Source organism: Agelaius tricolor, unplaced genomic scaffold (genome assembly GCF_023055355.1).
Source record: "Agelaius tricolor isolate 1412-34295 unplaced genomic scaffold, bAgeTri1.0.p SCAF_2, whole genome shotgun sequence".
Classification (NCBI taxonomy): Eukaryota; Metazoa; Chordata; class Aves; order Passeriformes; family Icteridae; genus Agelaius; species Agelaius tricolor.
In genome coordinates, this window is record NW_027269262.1 from 25,533,030 (window position 1) to 25,558,665 (window position 25,636).

At 36.8% G+C, this 25,636-nt stretch overlaps 1 protein-coding gene across 1 annotated transcript in view; it reads left to right on the forward strand.

Moving 5' to 3' along the window:
- ABCA13 (ATP binding cassette subfamily A member 13) overlaps positions 1–8,667 on the forward strand; it is a 170,456-nt gene extending 161,789 nt beyond the window's left edge. The window contains exons 53-55 of the mRNA XM_071454709.1: positions 5,719–5,824; positions 6,685–6,822; positions 8,287–8,667. Of these exons, the coding sequence (XP_071310810.1) occupies positions 5,719–5,824; positions 6,685–6,822; positions 8,287–8,376 (334 nt within the window). The 3' untranslated portion in view covers positions 8,377–8,667. The remainder of the gene's footprint in view (positions 1–5,718; positions 5,825–6,684; positions 6,823–8,286) is intronic.
- The last annotated feature ends 16,969 nt before the right edge of the window (positions 8,668–25,636 follow it).

A 25,636-nucleotide genomic window follows, 5' to 3' on the forward strand; every position in this document is an offset into this window, starting at 1 on the left:
GAGAGCAAGGCAAATTTGCACCCTGCACTGCTCATAATCTGGGACTGTCACTGTTATGACAATTATAATATTGAATACAGAAATTAACTTTAGATGGTTTGATATGAAAGCCTGAATGTGTGTAAACAAATAGTTCATGTACAATATACCTGAACAAGTGTTAGTCATCATTTTAATAACTGTTTTTGTGTTTCTATTGTTACCCTGGAAAAGTCACGATTACTTAAAAATGATGAAACAAACTCTATGAATAGTACATGGAAGAGAGACTTTATAATTTATTTATGTCTGTTTGTTTGCATCTAATCAGGTTTATCTGTTCAGCAAGGCTGAGGTTCTGAATAAATGCAGAAGGAAATCCCATTTTAAAAGTGACAGGGTATTTGCATTTGATTTTAGCATTTTAAAATACGAGTATTAGCATTGTATTGTAAATACAATTGCAAATACAATTTTTAGCATTAAAAAATAAAAGTATTTAAAAATTAATTACCTTTTTTCCTTGGTATTGACTTTGCTTGGTTTTTAATAGATGAAACAATTAAATACATTGTGTGATTTAAAATTATCTTAAAGTGTGATTGATTTTTTTAAATAATTTTATTTAAATTTTATTTTCTTTTTTCACAATGTTTTTCAAAATGCTTTGTTTTCAATGTTGTTCAAGATTTGTTCTGTTTATAAATTGTATTTGTGTCTAAAGCTGTGAGAGGAATGACCTGGATGTGTATCCCGTGCTTCAGCAATTATACTGGTGTAACTAAGTTACCTTGCCTAGATGAGGCTTATTTTAGCTTAAACGATTCTGTGATTCTATTCACTTAGGGAAAGTAGAACCATATCTGCCTGCAAATAAATTAAACCAAAGCAGAGGGATAAACAGCACAGTAGAATAGTATTCCCTCTCTTTGATTTATGGCACATATTCTAAAAGATGCAGTTCCTAGCAGACATTAAGTGCCAATGTTCTCTTTACTATTTTTATTTTTTTTATCCAAAAATGTTATTTTGAAGCAGTCCTTTGATTGAACTAGTGCATACACAAAGTATGCACATTATATTTCAATCAGTAAACTTTCTGTGAGCTGCTTTTTTGATGTGAATATATGTATAAATATAACACAACATTGTCCAGGAAATGTACTCTTTGAATAGTGGGGAAGAGAAGCATATGGGTGATTAGATGCTCTTCTTATTCCTCAAAGTTTAGAAAATGGGGCCATGTTGTTCATTTCCCGAGTTTACATTCAGCAAATTTTACTGGGGGATAGAAGAGTTGGTAAATAGGCTTTGGGAAGAGTGTGATTTGATGAGGTGTTTATGCTGGACCTGCTGTAACTTAAAACAGTGGTTTCAAAGTTTGGTTTTGTTCATTTCAGCAAACTCTTAAGCCTTTAAAATGAAAATACAGATTTTTTTATTTTTTAAGCAAATCAAATAGAAGTCTGATGATAATGTACTTTCTTTTCCACCCTTCACATAAAACAGGTTTTCATGGGTCAAGCTTAAGAAAAGCTATTGGGTTAATTTCTAGGGACTCCTTGTGACCAAATACAGGCTCAGCTGTGTTTCAATGGGAACTCTTGTCCCCATTGAAACCTCTGAACCAGGACCCCCAAGGAATGGGCAGAAGGGATCAGTTACCCTGCCCCAAGTGGCAGCTCCTTGATCTTTGTGAGAACTTTCAACCTTTGGGCCACTAAATCCACTTCCATTACCATTGCAAGGTTAAAAGAGGATCAGGCAAGCATCCAGGGGACTTCCTCAGTATAGATTTGGTTACATTTCATTTCAGTGTGTGACTGGAGCTTGTGTAGACACATATATGAAGTCGATTTACATAAACTATTTTTGTACTGCGGGTAGTGTGGCTGTGGGGCTGCAAAACTTCCAAGAACCGAGGAACCATTCGGGTGATTTACTCAGGCTGACCTCCTCTTGGGGATATTTATACTAAAAGAAGCCTGAGGTCAGATTATACACCTGCTAGCACAGTATTCTCTCTCTGGGAGTGATCTAAAGGGAAAAGTACAGGAACAAGATAAGCACAGGAAGTTACTTTACCACTTTACTCAACAACCTTCAGCAGTTTCTGGTTCTTAAGTCAGAAGTGATTTTAGTGGATCCCCACCATGAATTTTTCTGGTCTCTTATTCAACTCATGTAAAGTTCTGACATCTATCACATCATATGTCAATGAGTTGTACAGTTTCTCTACATAGTGTAAGGAAGATTACTTCATCTTACTGACTTGGTGTTTCTTTTCCTATAATTTAACTCTATGACCCCTGCTCTTGCATGAGAAACACATGAGTGAAGAGTTATTTCTTATTTTCACTGTCATGATTCTGGGCTCCCTAAAAATACCTTTTGACTGCCTCGTCATCTTTCTTTCATGATGAAAAGTTTTAGCCTATTTAGTAATTTCTGGCATGGAAATATTTCCATTTCTTGCTACCTTTTTATGTTCCTTTTGCTCCCTTGTTATCTGAGTGCTCAGATACCTTGAGGACCTATGTAAATTAGAAGCATGGACTTATAGTTTTTGCTAAGCTCCTGCTTCTGCAGCTGATGCTGTCTCTAAATAGTCAAGTTAATTAGTTTACAGTCAATTTGAGAATTTATATTTTAGCTTCAGTCTCATTCAGTTGGCATTTTAACAGAAAAACCACTCAATAAGTTGTACTTCCAGAACTACTAATGAGGTGAAAGTCGAGAATGAACTAGGACTTTGACTGAGGAATAAGTGGAAGGATAGAGAGAAGAAAAATATTTTATTTTGTTAGTATATGTGGTTTTGTGTTTGTTTATACAAAAATAGAAGTACAGGTGTAGTTAAAGTAACATGGCACTGCATGATGCATTCTCTGTTGAGTAGCTTTGAAGAAATGAAGAATCTTTTGCAGCAGATGGCTGCTGAATGAATCTTCTGGCTCAACTTAGGCCATTCTAATGATTATCTCTTCCTCTTTAGGTCTTGAGCTCTCAGGTGCTAAAGGTTTGATTCTAACAGTGCTAATCAAACCAGATTATGGTTTCCTCTGTAATTGCACTTTGTGTTTCTGAATTAATTGAATTGTCTGAATCAGAGAGCAAAACAGAGTGAACAAAATGGTCAACTCAATTTCCATTTCCTCAGTGCACTGCCAAAAGCAGCTTGCTGATTATAGCAGGGGGAAATGTTTATTGCTGATCAGCTCACTCTATATGGGGAACTCTCGTACTAAAATGAAGTAAAAAATCAAGGTATAGAAGCATCATAACTCGACTAGCCAAAAGAAGAAAATCTTTTAAAGTTTTTATTGGTGCTATGCTGGCACTTATGCCATTTACAATTTAGAACTAAACCAAAGTTGCACGGACTCCTCTGTCTTTGCTAATCAGAATTTTGATTCATTTTCTTTGGAAACTTCATTGCATACAGCAGTTTCATTTTATGAGACTGTTGACTGTCTCCATAAACCAGCATTTTTCAAACTGTAATTCAATGGTCGTTGTATAGAAATGCCAAAAAAACTGATCAGAATCAATGATCTCTTGTAAAATGTTGCCTCAGGTTAGCTGTCAACTAAATTGAATACCCTTGTTAACTATATCCATCTTTGTAACAACTTTTTTTATTGTCGCATGTATTTTTTTCAGGGATGATGCTTTGCATTTAAAACATTTAATTAGAGATCTATTTAAAACATAGTAAATCTTTGGAAAGCAAATCTGCCAGACACCGCTTTGGATTCCACCTAATTCTGGATCTCTGATGAATCAGCACTGCTTGTCTGTCAGGCTACACTCTCCAGTAAATATTTAGTACCCTGCTGTCTGGACTCAATACAATTTAGTTCATGAAACATCCTTCAGGAACCAACAGACAGGACACTGCATCAGGATCTTTCTTACTCCAAGAAATTAACCCAGCCAAAGAAAAAACCCAACAGCAAAAAAAAACAACCCACAAAAAACCCCCACAAACAACCAAAGGCTAAAAAAACCTATGCTCATTTATCTGTGATGGTGTTTTTCATTTTTATGCAAAAGCTGCCACTGTTTTGTGCTACATAAAAAGTTAGGATTTTTGTTTGAGATCATTGGAAATTGTATTTTGAATTCATGTGAAATTCTTAATAGAATCAAATATTTTTTTTTTCATTGTGGAAACTTGCGTTGCTCTTAAATCAATTCCGATTTTTCCTTTATAACAACAGAGTTTCTGATGCAATGCAAAATAAAAGTTAAAGCCCTTACATTGCTGTGTACTTATTATAGGTGAGGAACGTGTGGTGTTTCATGTGGGGTATTTTGCTGGGAATCATTCATGCACTGGTTAAACTGGACATTTATCTCAAAATAGTTCTTTCTGTCATTTTTACCTTTTGATTGATAATCTGTAGACATTTTTTAATGTATTGATATAGGGCAGCATTGTAGAGTGTGCTGTGATATATGCTCTGCTTTGATGGCATGACAATGTGCCTCTCACCAGGCAGACCCAATTAAGCCAGCTGCTGCCCTGAGTCATGAGCTGCGCACAGGAAAGGCACGAGAGAGGAGGGTTTTGGCACAAGGGCATGTTACAGAGGTAATCACTAGGTAATAAAGGGTTTGGCAGTGAGCAATTGCCACACTGGAGAAGGAAGAAAAGGGAGTTATGCTGGAATGAAGCATGTGGGACTAGTGGTGAGTGGAAGTCACAGATTTCTGAGGAGACATGGGCAGTGCTGCACAAGCTCCCTGTCTCCCTTTCAGCTCTGCCTTTCCCTTGCTCACTGGCATCAGGGAAGAGCTGTGGCAGTGGAAAGCTCTTCTGCTGTGCCTCCTGCTGGTGTTTTTCCCTAGGAATTTACCAAAAAGGAGAACCCAAAGGAAGGAGGACATCTAGCTGCAAGGGAGGAAAAGGGTGCAGCACAGCACCTTTGTGTCCCATGTCTCTGCTGAGCTCTGTCTGTGCACTCCAGTCTGGGGACTAGTGCAACACAACCTCTATTGCTTAAGAAATGTGCATAAGAACATAGTTGTCAGTTCAGTATTCACTGGTTTATTGCAACTTTCCCAAATAACCATCAGCAGTGAGTAAAGCTAATAAAAAAGATAGTGTTGGTTAGATTGCCTGTACTTAACTTTTATCACACTTGTGTTGAGAAAGAGAAGTTAATTTCCTAAATTATTCTGAGAGAGATTGAATGGTCATAGAAGTAGAAGTCAAAGAAAATTTGCCATCTCCCTAAATATCCCTGCACTTGCCTTTGCATATCGTTAAAAGAGCATTGTACTCACACTGCTGAAATCTTCTTTTGAAGGTGCAGCTTTGTTAACAGATTTGAAAAATAGTGCTACATGCCCATTTTTCTCATCAGAAAAGTTGAAGAATTTTTTTTTTTCTTTTTCTGTATATGTGATTGGTAATCTTCATAGTTTTATACTGACCACTCAAAGCAATATAGCAATTAAAGCATAGTTTACTTAACGAAAGTTCAGGTATATTAAGTAGTGAAACACATTAGTTACTAAAATTTGGCATAACGTTTATTGTCTCTGTTGTTATTAATTTTAAAACTTTCTCATTGAAGTTCTGTTGTTCAATAGCAGTATAGTAAAATCACAGTGATAATGCAATAAGCATGCATGATATTTGATATAATTGTAGGAAAATCAGTTGAACAAAATGTTCTCCTTGTCTTCATGGTGTCTTCATGAATTTATGTTTCTGTGTCTCATTCCCAGGTTTGGAGAGGGTTATTCTGTCAAGGTTTGGCTTAGCAAAGAAATAAGTTATGGAAGAATGATTTTGGACTGTCTACAAATGCATTTTCCTGGAACACAGTTTAAGGTACAGATAAAACTCCATGTTGTAGTATATGGCAAGATTAATTTGGGGCTTGTAAGAACAGTATGTACATGTTTGAATATTTAAGTGTTCGGATATATTTCTCTTCTTGGGAAAAGTACATATGAATATACCCTTCATTTTTCTATTAAGAAATTCATAAAAATTTGACTTGTGATGTTGATTGAATCAACTCCAAACAGGCATTCAGGCAATGTAAATAAAAAGGCCCTTTCTCTGACTGAAAATTTCCTTTTGCTTTTATTATTGAAGTTGAACTCAAATCTGTTTTCACCTGAAGTAGGACTACAGTGTAGTCACTAAGAGCGTTTGCTTTGATTGCTTTCAAAGCCCAGAGTTGATAAGTCTCAGCCTTTACTGCAATTCTTTGATTTAATAAAAAGCCATATAAAAGACTTATAGCAATTACATTTCCATAAACACTCTCAAAGTCTTTTACTTTACCTGTGTTTAGGAAAAGAATCATGGGAAACAATGTCTATCTTAGATATGAACCTCTTTGTGGGTATAAGTCTGTATTGTGCTCAGACAGCTGTGCATCTGTGTTCAGCCTTTTCCCAAACTGCATTGTAACAGCCCTACTCTGTTAGATTCAAATTGTTCTAAAGTTTTATATCTTTTATGAGATTAACAAACTGTCACCTCACAAAATCTGCACTCTCAGTATGAACTGCTCTTTGTTCTATGAATTTAGACAAAATATGTTATTTTTTAAAAGCTCATAATTTCCAGATTAATCTGCAATAAGAACCTATTGAAGGTAGACTGATTGTAAGCAAGTGTAGGTTCATCACAAAGTACATTCATTTTTATGTGTTTTTATAATTTTTGCTTGTTTTCAGGGACAACATCTTAACCTGCTTGAGTACCATGTACCAAGAAGTCAGGGATGCTTAGCAGAGCTCTTCAGAGTCCTAGAGAATCACAAAACTTTTCTCCAAATCAAACACTACTCCATTAGCCAAACTACATTAGAGCAGGTATTTTATCATTTCTCTTTCTTCTCTTTCCCTGCCCCATTTTTTTTTTTTTTGCCTAAATGTGCTGTGTATTGTAGTTATTGATGTAGTAGAATATTCTGTCATTTGCTGGGTCACCCAAATGCAATACTCCAGCAGTTTCAGGCCATCTCAGGTCACACAGGGATTCCATGTCCCACACTGCTTTTATGCTGGAGGTGAGCATAGTAAGGGCATCACAGCAAGCCACATACTTGTAGTGTGTGCAAACATAATCTTTGCTTAGATGTATCTGGAGCTGTGTGGGACAACAAAATAGGACTGTGAACTGCCACTTCCACAGTCCAAAAGTTGGGATCTTACCAATGTCCTTGAAAAGGCTGAATTGGTCTCTGTAAATTGTGGTAAACCTTAGACCTTCAGAACATTCTTCTGCAAGAATTTTAAATGCACAAACAGACAGAAGAGATCCAACTGCTAAAGATTGTGAAATTTATTGTGACAAAAAGAACACATTGATGGCAAGCATGGGATTTCTGGGTGATTGTGGTGTGTCACATCATCTTCATAGGCAGCTGCTTGTTATTCATTCTGCAAACTGAGAGGCACATCTAGTCAAAATATTAATTTTCTGTGATTGATGGCGTGAATTTGTTCCTTTTTGCCATGTGCAAATCATTATTGAAGTATTCTCCTCTGTGCTGGTCTACTGACTACTTGTAAATGATCTATTCACTGAGTGACTGCATATAAGGTAATTTCAGCCTGTTTCTTCAGGCATTGTTCACTGAGGTTTATTTCCTCTCCATTTTGCCTGGTGATGCATCACCTCAGTCACCTACCACCGCTTCCTCTCCCTGACTGTCAGTTTTAAACAGGAAAAAAGTCGTTCACGGTAACAAACATACTTTAAATGCACCCCAAGTTTGCTTGCATATGAAGAGGATCATTTGAGTAAAGAAGAGCCATTTTCCCCTCTACATGCCTTACTGTGAAATACTTGTGTGGTTAAAAATGAAACAAGTCTTTAGTAAGATCTGTGTTTAAAAAAACCCAAACCAATTCAAGGAGGCACATTAGTTTTTGAATCAGAAGTGTGCTTTCCCCTTGAAATATTTGCACCCTCCTCATCAATATTTATTGGCAGAAACAACAGACTCAGATTCTTTAGGTATGTCATTCAAAGACAATTAAAATATTGTTTCATATTTACTTGTGCATAAAATGCCTTTTTCAAATCCTGGTAACTTATTTTATCATAATTTTTATAATTTATCAACCCCTGTCTTAGCTGGAGTGGGGAAGAGGGATTATTTCTAGAGTTTATAAAACATGTTTTTAGAGGTGTTCCCTCAACAAAAGTTATTAATTATTTTGTCAAAAAAAGCTAAGGAGAGCAGCTAAGAAATGCCATCACCTATATTCCCAAAGTCTGAATTCAAGTACTGTTATTTTGAAAATCTGGCTTTTTATCATGTCTTACAGGTATTCATTAATTTTGCGACACAGCAACAAGGAGTCCCGCATTCTTCACAAGGATCTCCTGTTGTTCATCATGATCATCTCCCAGTCTAGGCTTGGAACAGGACACAGCTTCACCATAACATATGAGTGTGTGTGTGTGTGTGCATATAGGTACACACAAGCTACATGCAATAACTTTTCAACTGTGAACAATTTGTGTATGAGAAACAAATAGTAGAAGCAGAGGTGAGTTTTTATCTGTAGGCCCAAAGGAATTGGTACCAGTACTTGGTTAAGCAAGAAACTGATTCTGTGGACCAAAAAATCTGCCAAAAATTAGGTTTTCTTAATTTAACTGGAATTTTAAAATACAGATAGCCTAATTAATGTAGGAAAAAAAAAGGCTGATCTGAAACATCAGTGTGTAGTAGATTTTTTTTTGTGATAGCTCTGCATTCATTTGACTATTCTACTTTCTTGCATGCACACTTAATATCTAATTTTTACATGATAAAGCAAGAAAAACAATTGAATGGTAGCAATAGCTTGCCTATCACCCAGTATTTTTATTTAATCACACAAATTGAGAGCCTTTCAATTTCCCTGTTAATTCAGTTCTGTGTTGTGACAAGCTAAATTAACCTTTTTCTTGAATAAAGGATACACTGTATTCCATAAGGCTTTATGTTAAAGAGGTTATTAGTGTACTAGCCTAGTGTGCCTCCCAGTTATCTTAAGTAAATTTAACAAGTTTTCTTAAATCATACTTGACAATGAGCCTAAGCCTGCGGGTTGCTGCTGGAAGTATTCTCAAGTACCTTTTTAATGACCTAGTTTGTTTTTCTCCTTTTTTTGTTTCCTTTTTCATCAAAAAGAATGTCAAAATGCTGTTTAATGGGAATGTTAAAGGAAAATAAGATGAAAATTCAGACTGTGATCAATAAACTTCTCAATAAATATATTATGATGTTAGATACTTCAGACAAGGCCACAGTCTTCAGCTGGTACTTGTGTAAAATAAGTGAACATTTAATGGATAAAACTCCTTGTATATTGTGCTTGGAGAAAAAAAGTGTGATTTTTTTTTTTTAGTAAATGGCTGCCTCATCCAAAACAAATCTTTGAAGCTTCTACAAAATTAGCTCATGCCATTTTATTGAACTACAGTGTCAAATAGCCGAAATTGTAGAACCTGTGACTTAGAAGTTATTTGCTGCAATATGATTTTGGGTGTGCAGTGGTGAGGGAAGTTCACTTTGAGATGGGAGAATTTGATTTTAAATGGCCAGTATTGCAGAGCCGCTGCTATAGTCCCCTGCTGTACAATGATAAAATATTAAAAATATATATATTTGTGTTTTATGCTTTGCAAGCTGATTCAGAAGACTGTTTATTGAGGCTTGATTTGTTCATGTTGCTTTGGCCCATTATGCTTTTTTAAAATCAGGAATTCAGGTTGCCTATTTAAAAAGATGAAATTAGGTCCTTGAAAAACAAATAAAATCCTAAAGATTTAGAGGCTTTTTCTGCATGTGCTTATGGGTCAGAGTGAGTGAGCTTATGAAAGTGCTTTATCATTAGAATGGATTGGTATAATATCAGAACTCTGCCAAGCTACTCAAGACCCAAAGCACCTAGGAGCCATTAAACCCCAATGGCCACCACCCTGGTAGAAGTGCCACAGCACAATGGGATGTCTGTATTTGATGTGAAAACAGTTATATTTAATTTCTTCATGAGGCTGGGAGTGGAAGGTTTCTAAGGTTCTAAGTTAGAACAAAAACCAGTCAATTTTACAAAGCAGAGCATGAGAGAAGTAGTGGACATGAAAGGAAAAGGAAGGCAGATGCAGGAAATTTTGGCAGAAATAGAAATATGCCATCATTGAAGTAGCCTGCTTCTGAGATGCTTTCAGCATCTCAGAATGGAAGAAACTGAGCATTCAAGGAACAGCAAGGATCTCTGAGCCATAGTCTGAAGCCACTCAACAGAACATTTCTGTAGCTCTTAATTGAAAAAAGTAGAAGGGAAAGTATGGCAGTCACGCGCACAGGGTTTTTGGCTTTTTTCTTTTATTTTTGTTGGTGTGTCTAGACATGTAGATTGCTGATATTATTACTGATTGATTTGCTTTGGGTTTGTTTGGGGTTTTTTTGTTTTTTTTTAATAAACTCATATCTCTGTCTCAACCACCACAAGTCCCTGAAAAAATGATGAAATATACTCAAGGAAATTTAAGGATTTGGGAAAGTAGATGGTTCCAATCCTTGCAGTGTAAGGCAGTTGAGCCAAAATATGTGATTTGTATGAAATTGTGAAAAGAGCGCTTATTCCTGCTGAGGAAGGGTGTCAGGCAGCTGAATTAATAAAACAGTCCTGCAGTTTGCTTTGACCAAGGGAAGCATAAAAGCACAAGACTCACTGTGGTGAGACTGAAAAATGATAGCCTAGCTGAATGCTCAGATAGGGGAGCTTCTTCAAGTCTTAGCTGTGTAACACTAATTAAATGTCACTTTTTTCTGATTAAAATATGAAAGATTATATTAGTTTAATAGATGAATACAGTAAATAAGGTTTGCTTCAGACTGATGGTTGAGTAAATTCAGTTAACAGTGTTTTTCTTTTTTTAAATTACTTCATATGCATCTCAGGAGACCCAATTTAATTCAGGCAAGTAGCAAACAATGTCTGTCTACCAATCCTTTATGGGTAAAGAAGGTCAAAATCTAATTGAGTGCCATTGTACCAGGTTCTGTCTCAGAGGATATTTTCCCTTTCTTTAACTTGTGGCATTCCTAATGTATGCAAGTTTCAGCAAAAGTATTTCAAAGATTTTTGTTTCATTAATTTATTTATTTATCAAAATAAATCACTAAACTAGGAGTCTGGACAGAAAAGGTCAATTATACATTAATGATGAAAGAATCCTTGAATTCATAATTCATGAAGAAATATCTGGTAACACCTCTGGATTTGGAATCAAACTCAGCTGAGGATTTTAACAATACTACTCTTGTGTGATTCTTGTTAGGAAAGTTTCATTTTATTTCAGCTGGAAATTTCTCTGACTGTGAAAGCAAGCCTTTCTACCTGAGCAATAAACTAGAATTAAGCTCAAAGTTATGAAATCAACTGAATAACTGAAATACTCAACACTAAAACTGAGAAGATGATAGTCATATTTTTAAGAGACTGTTCCACAGCCCAATTCAAAAGAAGGGCTTTGGCCAACCTTTGAGCAGATTATTTCAGGCCCTCTTTTTATTTTCATACAGTAATAGAATGATGTGACCAAAACAAACAGTAGGTCTGAACTTTAATTCAAAGTATCACAAATTCAGTGGGGGTGGAGGGGTGATAGTATTAGTAGACAGGGTGTCAAAACTCACAAATTACCTCTTTGAATATGGCTGCATATTAAAGTTCTGATTATAGAATTTTTTTCTTCTTACAAAATTACAGATTTTTTTTCTTCTGGAAAGAAAGAACTTATTTCTCTGGTTTGGTTCAGTCATGACCATGGATGATAAATTTTGCCCAGGGTAGTGAAAGACATATAACATGATTTTCAGCAAAGGAATTGGGTGCCTTTTGAGCTTGCTTGTCCTTGTGAAATTTGAATCACTGGGGTCTGAAATCATATACATTTGGAAGCAGAATCGAACTCTTACTGGAGCTGCTCAACTTCTAGATCTGTCTAAAACCAATTTAGGTAAGGATATTGCTTTCCTGGTCTTCTCCTAGTAAGTAGTAAAGCTGACACTTTCTTTGATTCAGTTTAATATGATCTAATCTTTTTATGTCAGCACCTTCAATTTTTCTTTCTTAAGAATAGGGAGATCAAAGCCAGCAGCAAAAAGATCTTACTTAAAGTGATTGAGAGCTGACTAGCTCAGACCCACAACAGCTAAAGAGAAAATGTTTCCTGAGTTGTGTATTAGATCCTTACATCACAAGTAGAACTGGTGCTGTTGCCGGTGCAATGAGGGTGGGCAGCAGGTACAGAGCAGAAATCACAGCTGTCTCATTCTTGCACAGAAAGCTGCAATCTGCTGCTATCAACGGGCCAGGTACTGCTGAATGTTTTAGCAGATGAGTTCTCCATGCTGAATAATGATATGGGTCACTGAAACAAATCAAAGCATCTTTCTTCTTTACTAAATTTTTCTATCACATACTAATACTGTTCTAGCAGTGCTTATAGCTACATGGAGCTATGTGCTGGGATAAATTCTGCTCCTTTCACAATGGCCCTGTAGAAGCCATGATCAGAGTCTGCACTGTAGAGGTGTATGCACATCTTTAGCTTAGGCTGATCAAAACACCATGGTTCATATCTGCTTTCATATACAAGTGGAGAAAGAAGAACTATAGGCTATATAAGCAAAACCAATAGGTGAGATTTCCATGTGCAACTGACTAATTCCAGCTATAGAACACTACACATACATAATTTTACTGCCTGTGCATGCCATGGGCTATTTAGAAAGTGCCTAGGGATTAATGGGCTATGAGGTGCTCAGCAGAAAAATGTAAGATCCTCTAATGTGCCCAGCAGAAAAATGTAGGATCCTCTGAGGTGTCCAGCAGAAAAATGTAGGATCCCCTAAGGTAAGATCAAACAGGAATTTTCTAACCCTCTTATTGAGGCAATAAAAGCTGGTTAATAATAAAGTGCAATGCATGTAATTTGAGAAAAGTATCAGAAACACTTTTGTTCTTAGCGTGTGCTGAAACAGGGAAATGCAAACTTTATTCCATATATCATTTTTAAATCATTCTTAATTCCTGTTCTACTTATGTTACTAAATGCGATAACCAGAGCCCCAAAAAACTTCAGTGCTTCCCTCAGACTAAAATATTTTGAAATGTGATTCAACTTTCACAAAATGTGAAAGCTTTTTTTACCTTAGGTTTTTTGAGAGCTTGTCCTTAAAACTTACATAATTATAGCTGAGTGTGTGAGTGAAGGAGCATGTGACATTTATGCTGAAGCAAATGGAATATGCATGCAATGCTCTTGCTGAGGAGTTGTAGTCACCTGGTACTTTGTAGCTAATGATAATTGTCTAATAAGAAGAACCTGAAATTGTTTTCCTAGAAGTCTGCTATCATAAATAATTCTGTTAGCAATGTGTGAATACAAAACAGATTGAATCTAGCTAAAAGAGTATTTGCAGTATGTGAAAGGTAAGAATCAAGGTCATACACAGCATGTTGAAGTGTTGTATTGTTGGGGTTTATTTTCCCTTTCAAAGTTAACTAAGTGATTAGAAGTGGCACTTGTCCGTGGCCAGCTACGCACTGAAAATGCTTATTTGTGGCCCAAAGCTGAGGCTGTTTACATGCTGATCAATTAGTAGCCTCTTTTTATTACTACCTGCATGTTGTAGACTAACTGGCAATTAAATTTAATGCATAAAATTACATTCTGAGGCCTTTGCAAGCTGTGCAATTAAAAATAGATTTTCTGAGTGTCCAGCAACTGGGTAAAATAGAAGTATTTAAGTATTTCTATATATAAAATGTTAAGTAAATTTTGAGAAGAGTATTTGCAGAAATGTTTGAGAATACTGAGTTTTTCTTTGCATATACGATATAGATTTCTACTTTAAATCTAGGTGCAAATAAAGGTGTCCATAATTATATGCTTCTAATTGTGAAATGGATAGATTTAGCTTTAACCCACAACCTTGAGCTGAGAAGAGCGGAAGCACTGAAGATGTACTATGTGTCTGAACTCAGGGATGGAGACTGACCACAGACTCTGTAACTCTGTAACTGGAGGGTGCATGTCTCTGCAAAGTGTGAAGACCCCTCTTTTTAACCACTTCATGGTATTCACTGCAGGAAGAACTGAAAAATCTTCCTGTTGCAAGCCTTCCTTCCTTATAAATACCTGTGACTGCACATCCATCCATCCCATCTATATGTAGCAGAGAAACTGCCGCACGTTTTCAGGAATGATGAGATTTTTGTTTGCACCAAGGTTCCATTTGCTATGACTTTGCTTGAGATTATTCTCCTTTTAGTAGATTTTAGTGTTCTTAGTTAGCCATCCGTGTTTTCAGGCTTTGGCTTTTACCCTATGTTGTAAAGTGACAGCTGACTTCGTGGGTTTTTTGATACTGTGGTGTTAAACAGGTCTTTAAATAGACCCCAGCAGAAAAAAATTTAGTGTCTGAGGAAAATGTTTCCCTTAGTAGATGTTTTGTCTTTTGCTCACTATATTGGTTGCCAGATCTTGGATGTGAAAAACATCCCTAAAACTGTCACTTTGGAGAGTACTGAAAAGCTGAGAAATTTTCTGTTTCACTTGTGCTAAAATATCAGAGCAATTTCTCTAAATAAATGTACTACTCTCAGAGAGTTCAAAGACACCAACAATGACTTCCCTCTATTCTGCTTGGTACCAGAACTCACACTTGCACTTACCTGGCATCTTAGAATTGTAGAATGATTTGGAAGAGACCTTAAATATTATCTAGTTCCAGCCCCCCTGCCATGGACAGGGACACCTTTCACTAGACCAGCTGGCTCCGAGCCCTATCCAACCTGGCCTTGAACACCTGAAGGGATCTGTGGCTTCTTTGGGCAATCTATTCCAGTGCCTCACCACCCTCACTATAAAGAATTTCTTCTGAATACCTAATCTAAACTTATTCTTTCAGTCTGAAACCATTCCCTCTTAGTCCATCATTCCACTTCCTGATGAAGAGTAGCCCCTTGTAGGCCCCTTCAGATACTGGAAAGTTGCTATGAGGTCTTCACACAACTTTCTCTCCTGCAATCTGAACAGCTTGTCTTTGTAGGGGAGATTCTCTAGTCCTTTAAACAACCTTGTGGATCTCCTCTGGACTTGGTCCATGTCCTCCATCAGAGAGTGCATCAGTAGGTTTCAGGTGAAAAATACTTGGTTCAGGAAGGCCTTAAGGAAAACAGACACTCTGTACCCCTTACAAAAATATGTGTGTCGGGGGGTCTATGTGTTAAAGAATGTTTCCTAGCAGCTGTGTTCACAAGAGCAACTGCTTAAAACATTAGATAATAATCAAGAAAGCATTTTTTTATTCTATTTGGGCCAACATTCATTATTCAAGGGTGGGAGTGAGATTTTCTCTATGTGCCTAATCAGTTTTGAACAGGTTTGAGCATGTTTCCTCAGTAATTGCAGAAAGTTATGGAAGGCTTTTGGCAACTAATTTTCATTGACTCTACAAATCAGAGTTTTAGTTGGTTTCATGCGCTAGAGAAAAATATCAGCTTGACTACCATGTCCACTGAAGAAAGCTGTACCACATTCTTCATGTCATTTTGAAAGTGGTGAAAAGTGTTGACACAATACTTGTTGACACAATCAAGGGTCCAAATAGTAAAACTGTCTCAAAAGCAATGGTCAGGTTTTAGGACATTTTCAGTGGGTCCAAACTGAGTTGAGAAATCAATACAATTTTTTTTTTCTGTTCAATGTTTGAATCTTCTGATACTAGTATAGTGAGGCTGCAGTTGCCAGTCTGACTTCTGACTGGTGTCCTCAGGTCCACTCTTTCCTCTGAACTGAATGGGACATGGAGACATGTACAAAATTCTGCAAGGTGACCCCAGTTTTGAAGTTCCTGCCTCTGTTGCCAAGAAGCATAGAAAACAGTTATGACACTGATTTAGATCACAATAATTTAAAGTGACATAAAAGCAGATAGTATGTTTACATCTTGCCCTTTGGCATTAATGAAGCCCAGAACAGGTGCAGCAGTCCAAGTCAATTATGTTATGAAGGCAAAGTCAATGGCAAGAGCCATCTCAAAGACAATACCTGCCCAGAAAAGCCACTCTGGTAGGTGTAGCATAGGCAGAGGAATGCCTGAGAACAATGGCATAGGCAGAGGAATGCCTGAGAACAATGGCAGAGAGCATGAGAAAGCAAGGACCTGGCCTTTCATCCAGTTTCTTCCAGCAGAAGCACTTATGTCAAAGGGCAGCATTGCAAAGATAGTACTGTAACTGAGGAAACAACAGAGCTTTTTCCCTATTGTTTGGTTTGGGGAAACAAAAAATCCTTACGTGGACTTTCCATCTGTTAAAGTAAGTTCTTTTTATAGGGACATTTTGTCTGCAATTGTGGAATTTTATCTACTCAAAAGCATCAACAGTTATCTTTTACTAAGAATAGCAAATAGTCTTTGATAAGAGACCAGGGAAATACAAGTAATTCTTCTTGGTTTTGCTTGCTATTCCTCTTTCCATTTTTTGAGGTTTCTTGTGTGTGTGTGTCTTTTCTTTATTGTTTATTTTGTTTTGTTTTGATTTGTGGGTTTTTATTGTTTCGTTTGTTTTTTTTTTTTAATTGGGTGGTAGCAAAACGTTTTCTTTTGTGTAATATTTATGTAGAATTTTTAATCTTCTTTTTTTCATGTGGAAAAGTTAATAGCCAGGAGCAGAAGCGGATGAAGAAAATACTTATGGCTCTGAAATTTTTCAAATTAAATAGTAGATCTTTTAAAATTATCTTAAGCCTATACTTTTCTTTTTTCAGCTTCCTAAATGGCATTAAATCACTTAGATTCTTTTGAAAATTTTATTATTTTTTACCATACAAACCTTGATCAACTAAGTATAAACATTTATTTTGGTAGCAGATATGTTAATGATTATTCTAACTTATTTACTTACCTCTATAGAGATTTTATATGTTTTGATACAAGTGCAGATAAAGGATTTCCTAAATTTAAATAAAACTTCATTTTCCTAAAACATATCGTATTCCATTTTCTTGCCAAAATACAGTAAAACAAAATATATGACGTATTATGCAATAGGAAAAAGGAAATATATTTTAAACAGATATGAATAACAGATTAGAAGAATCTTTAATTCACTTTTATCTTGCTTTGATCTGAAACCGAACTCTGAGCAGCCAGAAACATTAAAGACTTAGAAGAAACAAGGATGACTCATTTTCTTGGTTCACATTGAATTGATTTTCTAAAGAAAGGAGTATGACTTTGAATTATATGTACCATTTAAAATCTTTTGAGCTGATTTCTCAAAAAGTACACCTGTGGCAGATACTTAAATGCATCTGCCATTGTATCAGCATTAGACATGTAACTAAAACTTTCTCCAGTATTCATTGCTATATTATAGTTTTTTCTTCTACATAGCAGTTGGCTTAAGTCTTCCTTCAAGGACTTGGGTACATTGCATACATTGCAAGAATACAGAATTTCAACTGAAGTCATGCAAGCAAAATATGTTGGCTTCTTGATGTATCATTAAGGAATATGACAGTTTATTTGACTTGGGAACTTGAAACAATATTTATATATTAAGACCATTGCTATCTATGACAAGCTTGACACAGTAATCTGTAGATCTTAAAAAAAGGAAGAAAATGTTTTATTTTAATATTGTTCTGATCCATTCTATTCCTGTGTGTAGCCAAAATAGCTTTAAAAAATGTCTTTAATAACTAAGAGAATCAAGGGCTTTGTGGTTCCCCATCTCTAATTTACACAGTGGCAGGAGGATTGTGCTGGTGCAGCAGAAGATTTGGTCTCATTATGCTTTATTGCCGTGAGAAAATTTCTAGCTTGCCACTGGCAAAAGTCAGACTGGAAAAACTACAAGTAGTAGTTTTCTGGGCTCTGCCCATGTCTAGATCACAGAACAATGTTTTCCACCACTGATTGTGTAGATGCCTATACTGTAAGTACTTCTACTCCTTGGGAAGCTAATTATCTCTGTCTTGTCTTGCTAACTTGGCATTTCAGACTTTAACTTGCAGCACTGAGGTGCCTGGAAGCAGCATTGTCTTAGGCCAATTGCAGTTATGGGCAGTAAGTGTGTTGTGCTGTGCTCATGTTTCAGATCCAAAGTTTATAACTTCTCTTTAAAATAAAAAAATAAAAAAGGTGAACTTCTTAAAATGTAGAAGCAGTGGTGTTTGGGGAATAGGATGAATTTGCCACCTGCTGTCCTGTGCAAATGTAGCAGTGCTGTTTCTCATGTATAATTAAGTAGTTCAGGCTTGTTGCCAGCTCTAGCAGTCTGTAGGGTGGCAAATATTCATCGTGACAGCTAGTAGAGGTTGGCTTTTCCTTTAGGCATAGAAACTTATTTCACTTGTTTGCTTGAAGCTGAGAGTGGCTAGCTTTATGGCTCTGCACCATGATGCAGACAAGTTCCTAAGTACAACATGCAGACAATTTTTTTCCTTTTGGTAATAGGAAAGTTTAATTGCAAAAAGTTTAACAGCTTGGGTCTATGCCATCAACATCAAAAAGTGTTCAAAAGCAATTGTAGGGATGTGCATATTTGTACTTCTTACCTCAAATCTGAATATTGCTTTGTCTACAAATGATAAACCATAATAATCTGAGCAGTGGAAAGGACCTCACTACAATTTGGATTACATAGCAGCATGCCAAATGAAGGCTTATATTTAAAATTATTGCCAAAATAAATTCAGTCTTGGTCCTTTCCTATCAAGTTACTTTGGTTGCTTGCAATAGAAAAGAAAATAATGAGGAAAATCTTGTTAGAACTATGTAAAATTGTGCAGGGTTTCTTGGAGCACTAGAGGGAGCAAGAAGGTAAAAGTTCTCAAAAATGCAACTGCTTACTCGGAGGTTGAATCCTTAGGGTAGAGGTCTACCCTACCATGCAGGTAAATAAAACTAATACACCATTAAAAATCCCCCAACAAAACACAAACCATAATCAAAACTGAAGTGATATCTTTCATTGGTTTTAGGAATTTTGTTCGTTTGTAATGTTTTGTCCAATTATTGTTTTTTACTCCCACATACATCCGCTAACATCATTCTTCTCCTTCTCCTCCCCACCCCCTTCCCTTTTTGTTCCTGGTTTTGAGGGGATGCTTTTGTTTTCATATCTCTGAATGCCGACTGTGTGTTGATCTAGGCTACTGCTAAGGGCTGGCTCTGACGGAACCAGAAGTCCTTGTTTCTCCTCATCAGAGACCCCTTTAGGCAAACGTTAACCTGCCAAGAGCATGTGCCTTCCAAGGAGGATTTGTAAATGAACTAGTTGTTTTCCACGAAAAATATTTCCTGACCTAAATCTTTCTGTCCTAAGGAAAAAAATAAAAAGAAAACTAAAAAAAGAAATGATATGCAATAAGTACTATAGCAGATAAGAGAATATTTTCCCTAGTGTCCCCCCTGCCCAGTCATATTAACTATTTCTAGAATAAAATAATGCATTCTCGTGAGCACAGCATTTCATTTTGGTTATTCACAGAACTGACCCCCAGCCAATAAATAGATGTTTTACCCAAGTGGATTAGCCCACTTGCATGTTCGTCTCAATTATAATCTGCCAGTAGCTTTGGAAAATCAAAGACATTTAGGGGAATATTCTCATCTTAGTGTGTTTGATATTACTGGCTTCCTCCTCCTGGGATTTGTGAACAACAATGCCAGTACAATGAATTTTAAATACAATTCTACAGTGCTGAAAAAGCCTGTTTTTCATGAGGCACCATAAGCATCATGGTGGTAAATAATTTAAATTCTCTCTTTCCTGCTCTCCTTTGTCTTTCTTGGAAACTTTAGGCACTGCTTTGTATAAATAAGAGCAGGATAACTTTGGAAATGCTTGGCCTAGGACATCTGCCAACTCATGCACAGTCTGAGGACAATGCGAGGTGACACCTGCCCCTAAGGCTTAGGGGGAGCTGTGGATGGGCAGGTGGCAGCAGCCCTTGCTAGAGGAATGCTCTTGGAGGCAGAGCACGTGTAGCAGGAGGTTCCCAGTACAGAGAGCTCGAATTCTGTCTCTCCCAGCTTGCCAAGAGAGGCTTTATTTGTGCTTTAAAACACTGTCAGCAAGAGGCAGGGCAAGTTCCAATATGCAGTTGCCTCTTCTGAAGGTGAAGTGGGAAGAAACTCAGTGCCTCTTTTCTTTCGCCTGGTCTATGTATGCAGGCATAGCCACTTCAAGACTTCCACTATCAGCCATTCCATGTTAACTGTTTTGGCCCTTGCCTTGCAATATTTCTTCTAAATATGCCAACAAGATGTCAAGCAGCAGTGGCACCTCCCAACCACAGGTAAAATGGTGGCATGAAAAACCAGTGTGCAGTGAGATGTGGAGATTTCTTTAATAGTTCCCTCTTCCATGTAGATAGCACATTTTACTTCAATATTTGTGAGCCTTTTGTAGTTTTGTTATAATATCTTCTGCCTTGCAATTATATTCTCCCTTGACAATTAAAGAAGTGCCAACCCTTTGTAAAAATTTCAGTTTATTTCTGGATTACATTTGCTGATATCTCTGCTACATCCCAGTTTTCTTTGCTATTGTTTTTGCAACAAACAAAAATAGGTCCATTTATACCAGTGCTCTGATTTTACTGTAGCTCACCCCAGGATTGGGTGAAGCAGTGATATACTGAATAGGGTGCAGACATGTGCTCAGTGACTCCTGCAGCAGAGTGAGAGCTGCTATAGTGACAGGACCATCCCTGTAAACAGTTTTTCCCTTGAACTGGAAATTCAGTCTACAGGACTTTTCCTGATGCCCAGACTTTTGGTGTACATCCTTAATAACTTTCATGTACTAACATTTCAATATTTATTTCTTAGTACCCTTATTTATAAAAACAAAACTTTATTCCAAAATCAAATCTGTGGTATCTGTGGCAGGCTAGGTGTCAAGAAGGCTTTTGAAGCTTAATTTGAGGATTGAACGATTCTGGAATTAGGGTTGTTTTTCTGAGAAGATAAAGCCAGAATTATTACTGTTGCTACTTATCCAAAGTGCATTACTGTTAACACCTAACAAAAATTTTGTACAGAAGCATATTCCTCTGCAGTGTATCTAGGAATACAGCGCTGCCCCTAAAGATTAACTTAGTGTTAGGAACTGTATTCTCCAATTTAGTGCTCCCACTGAAGCCACTTTGAACCACACACTGCTCTCACCTCATGCCTCCGCTCCGCTCCACTCCACTCCACTCTGCTCCACTCCACTCCACTCCACTCCACTCCACTCCACTCCACTCCACTCCACTCCACTCCCTTGTGGCAGGCTGGAGAGGGAAACTAGGGGCACAAAAGGTAAGAGCAATTTACTGGAAACAGCAATGAGATAAGAAAATGAACAGTAACAGCAACAATACTCATGACTAAGTGTATAAGAAAAGAAATATTATTTCTTACTCTGCAGAAACCACCTGCAATACCTGACCACTCGCTCTGCCATGTGGTCCTGAACCCTTTCCCCCCCTTTCTGGAAAATGAGTGAGGGAGGACAGAACAACACCTGTGTCGTTGGCATGCCCCCATCCTGGTTACTGCAAAAAATGAATCCTCTCCTGGCCAGAACCAGGACACTTGGTCACTTCATATCCCAGGTTAGGAAAATGTCCCTCCTGAAGACAGCACTGAAAGTAACATTCAATAATAATCTTAAATCTCATTGAGATCAATGAGAATTTCATGCATGTCTGGAATTTAACATGTACTTAAAATGTTTCTGTGAATGAGGAAGGCTTTAATCCATCTTTGGATGGTTATCTTGAATGATGCAAGATTCTAGAGACATTAAACCCCATCCTTTGTCTGCTTCTGAAGCCAATCTCTCCTCAGAGTAAGAGATCAAAGCTGCCCCAAGTTCATAGTCTGTGGGCTGTTTTGTAGACTGTTCTGATCATATAATCTAGCTTCTCTAGGTCAGAGCTCAACTTTCACCCCAAGCCCATAGTAATTTTTTGAGTCAGAGAAGGCCATAGGCTAAAGAAGCTGTCTGACTGTCCCATGATTAGGAGTAAAGGATCAGCCAAGCTGTTGAGCTCTCTCCATCTTGAATTACCATCTGTGTTCAAATGACCAGCTTAACATAGGCTCTGAATGTGTCAAACTTTTCTGCTGATTTGGGGTTTTTTTTTGCTGCCTTCCATTCTTTCTGGAATGGAAGGCAGCAATCTTGATGCAGCTAAAATGATAAGAATTTTCATTTGAAATATTTTTAGTTTCTTTTTCATTTTGTGAAATTCCAGCCATTCTAGGAAGGCAGCCTCTATATATATTTGTATACTGCATATGTTTTTGCTAGAAGATATATCTTAGCTTCCTAGAAGTTTTCTGAATGAAATGATTGAAATCAGTGCATGAGAAGCCTTAAACGAAATAGGTCTCAATATTTGTGTATTATCCAGGGTAATAATGAATGGCATCCTACTTGAATACAGACTCTCATACTTTTTTCAAAGCCAGAGAATACATTTTCTTTATGTATTTTCATTATAATTTTAATTGCATATTTTTTCATAAGTGCAGGGCTTTTAAAATTATGTATTTATTATATAGGAAAAAAAGAACTACATTTTACTTCCATATATTCTGATTATAAAAGAAAAACAGAAAAGTTTTCAGTTATCCTGATATGAACTCATAGCTACTAACTCTGGAGTAATTCTGCATTTACATAAAGTTGAAGACTGGAAAAGTCTGAAAATAAAAGAAGAATTGTTGTGAGAAGAAGAAATTTTTTTTATTGAAAGTAGTGGAAATTGCTCACATGCCTTCAATTTATTGCTTCTCTGCTTGGGCTAAGGAGCCACAGAAGCAATAAGTGAAATGGATCTACTGGGTAAATAACATCTTGATTTTTGTAATCCTTTTATGTACTTACAGAGCAATGATTAAGTGAATGTGGCTTCTTAAAATTGGGCAGTATTTTAGCTCATCATATTCATATGCCAGATATGCTGCTGTTTTGATAATTATGCATCTATTGTCAGAGACAATCTCCACTTATATAAAAGCTGCAGGTGTTTAGCACTTATTAAAATCAGGCAATTCATCTGTGGTCAAAAAAAGTACATGCTCACCCTTTTTACCACTATGTGATATTGAATAAAGTTTTGCAACAAACTTCAATGATTCAGCCCAGTGTCCTTTCTTTTAACTTATTGAAAGAGAAAGGACTGGCTCTTGATTTCTTTGGTATGCATATAGGTAGCTGTAGATAGGATTAGCTTAGTTCTGCTTGAATATTTGCTGTCAGAAATAGTGCCTTCTTCTGGCAATTGCTTTTGACAAGCTGGAAAATGGACACCTTTTTACTTAAGGAAGATCCTCAAGGTAAGTATTCTAGGTGCTCTCTTGTTGTTTGAGGCAATAGCTGAGCATATCTTTTAAAAATTTTACTTTACTTGCTGTCCCTCTTTTTGATATATGAAGAGAGTGAGTGGAAGTGAGTGAGAGGCTGAGATGTTCAGCACACAGCACCCTGGAGAGAGAGCTTTGCTTCTCATTTGAAATGCAGAGACCTCTCTGGTCAGCTGAGCTCATGGAAATTAAATACATGGCTCATCTGTACCAGTCACAGGATAATGTGGGCTGTAGTGTTTAAGCTGTTCACAAAGTGCCAAAAGAACATTTTGTCTGTGTAATACCCACATTATAAAGCATGGAACTACCTTCGCTTTCAGATGCTGTATCAGCCATCACTGCAGATTTGTACGATTTATCATAGGAAACAGTTGAGCTTTGGGTTTATTTGGATCACATTTCAGGTGTTTTATATATATTTTTTAGCCTCTAAGCTCTGCCAGCATGCCCAAGTGGAATGAGAGGTTCAAGGCCCAAGTGCAAATGGGCGTACCCCAGTGAAAAGTTTCTGCAAAGTGGGAGTGAAGTGTTTCAGCTGCACAAAGAATAGCTTTACCTCCCCAGCTGGACCTCTGAGTGAGTCAGGTCTGGGTGCTGTGTTTTTCCAGTAGCTATGAAGATTAGGAGGTGTAGGCAGGGATTTTGATATATTATACTTTTGCTGTTGTGTAATAGCCTATTATTTATCTAGTGCCAACACAACTCCTTGAAACTGCTGGTAATGTATATTATATTTTGTATTTTCTCTCTCTCATGATGGTACACTGAGCAATGGAAGCATTGATAAATATTTTGTAAACAATATGTACCAATTACCTTGACAAAAAAGGCAACTAGCAATTTTTTCCTGAACTCTGATTTTGACATCAAATAAGGCACAGTCTGAAGTGTTTTTACTAAAATAAAAGTTTCAGTTCTACCAGGATTGTTAATGGGGTTTTTTTCCACTTTTGCTAAAGATAGTTGCCAATACCTTTGATCTGTTAATGTTCATCACAGAGTTCCAAAGCCTCATCAAGTTGGCATAATTTGAGTTTACTTTAATGATTGCAATGAAAATGACAACCCAGAGTGTGAGGGTTTTTTTAAATATTTTCATGCATGATTTTAAAAAACAGGCTTCTCAAAAAAGAAGATGCCTGGAATCTTAAGATTATAGTTGAAGGCAAAAGTTTGCTTCGCATATAATTGATTATCAGCCTAGCTGTGATTGAAAAAGGAAGTCTTTTATAAATTTGCAGAAAATAAGTGATAGTATTGCTGCTTGTAGATAGCTTAAAGTGACATCAGTGTTCTTGGAATGTGATTTTGTTCTTATTTTTACCATAGTTTGTAGTGGACAGCCCTCCAATAGAAAGGGAAACCATATTTTCTTTTTTTTTCAGTGGTTTAGTAAATCAGATCAGAGCTCCCAGTACGCTCTTTTTTCCTCTCTCCAGTTATTCTAGCAAGGGTCGCAGTAGTTACACTGAAGGCATGTGAGAAACTAGAGAAGTAAATCCTTCCTGGTTTTTCACCAGCATATCAGAGAAAATCTGAAATTCTTTCTGCCCTCACTGACCAGTAGCAACACATTTGCATCTGCTACAATGAAATGTGGGACTTAATTAAAGCTAAACTGAGCATCTTGAATTTTGATGATCAAGTACATGCTCATGTATCAACTTGCTGCCTACAGACTGTGCCCAGAAAAGGCTTTTCAGATGGGCTGGAGTGATGAATTTGAGAATCACTCCCTGATGATTATAACATCAAGAATCATATTCTGAAGATATAAACATAACCACAGATTTCAATCAACCTTAAAAAAGTGCCACGGAGCGCCCAGATTAGAAGACCAGATTCCTGGCTCTCCTTCTGTAAGCTTTCTCTGGCTCACTGCTTTACCTGTTAGGGATTTATACAATTAAGGGTTTTGGTGCATTTAGACATCAACAGGTATGAAGAGGTATGAAGAATTCAGGTCTACATAGGAGAGACGCATATGGACTTGCACTTACTTATTTTTGCTTGCCTGTGCTTAGAGTTTTAGAGATTAAAAAAATTACTTCACACCTTTAAAAGATACATTGATCCCTCTGGTAAATAGTCTGCAATAGTTATGGACACAATTCTTTTTTATGTTTCCATATGTGAATTGGGTAAAGGACATGAGCTGTTCCTTTGCTTTTATTACCTTTATTTCAGAGAATAGTCATCCTCATGCCTAGATATGTCTTGAAATAAAAACA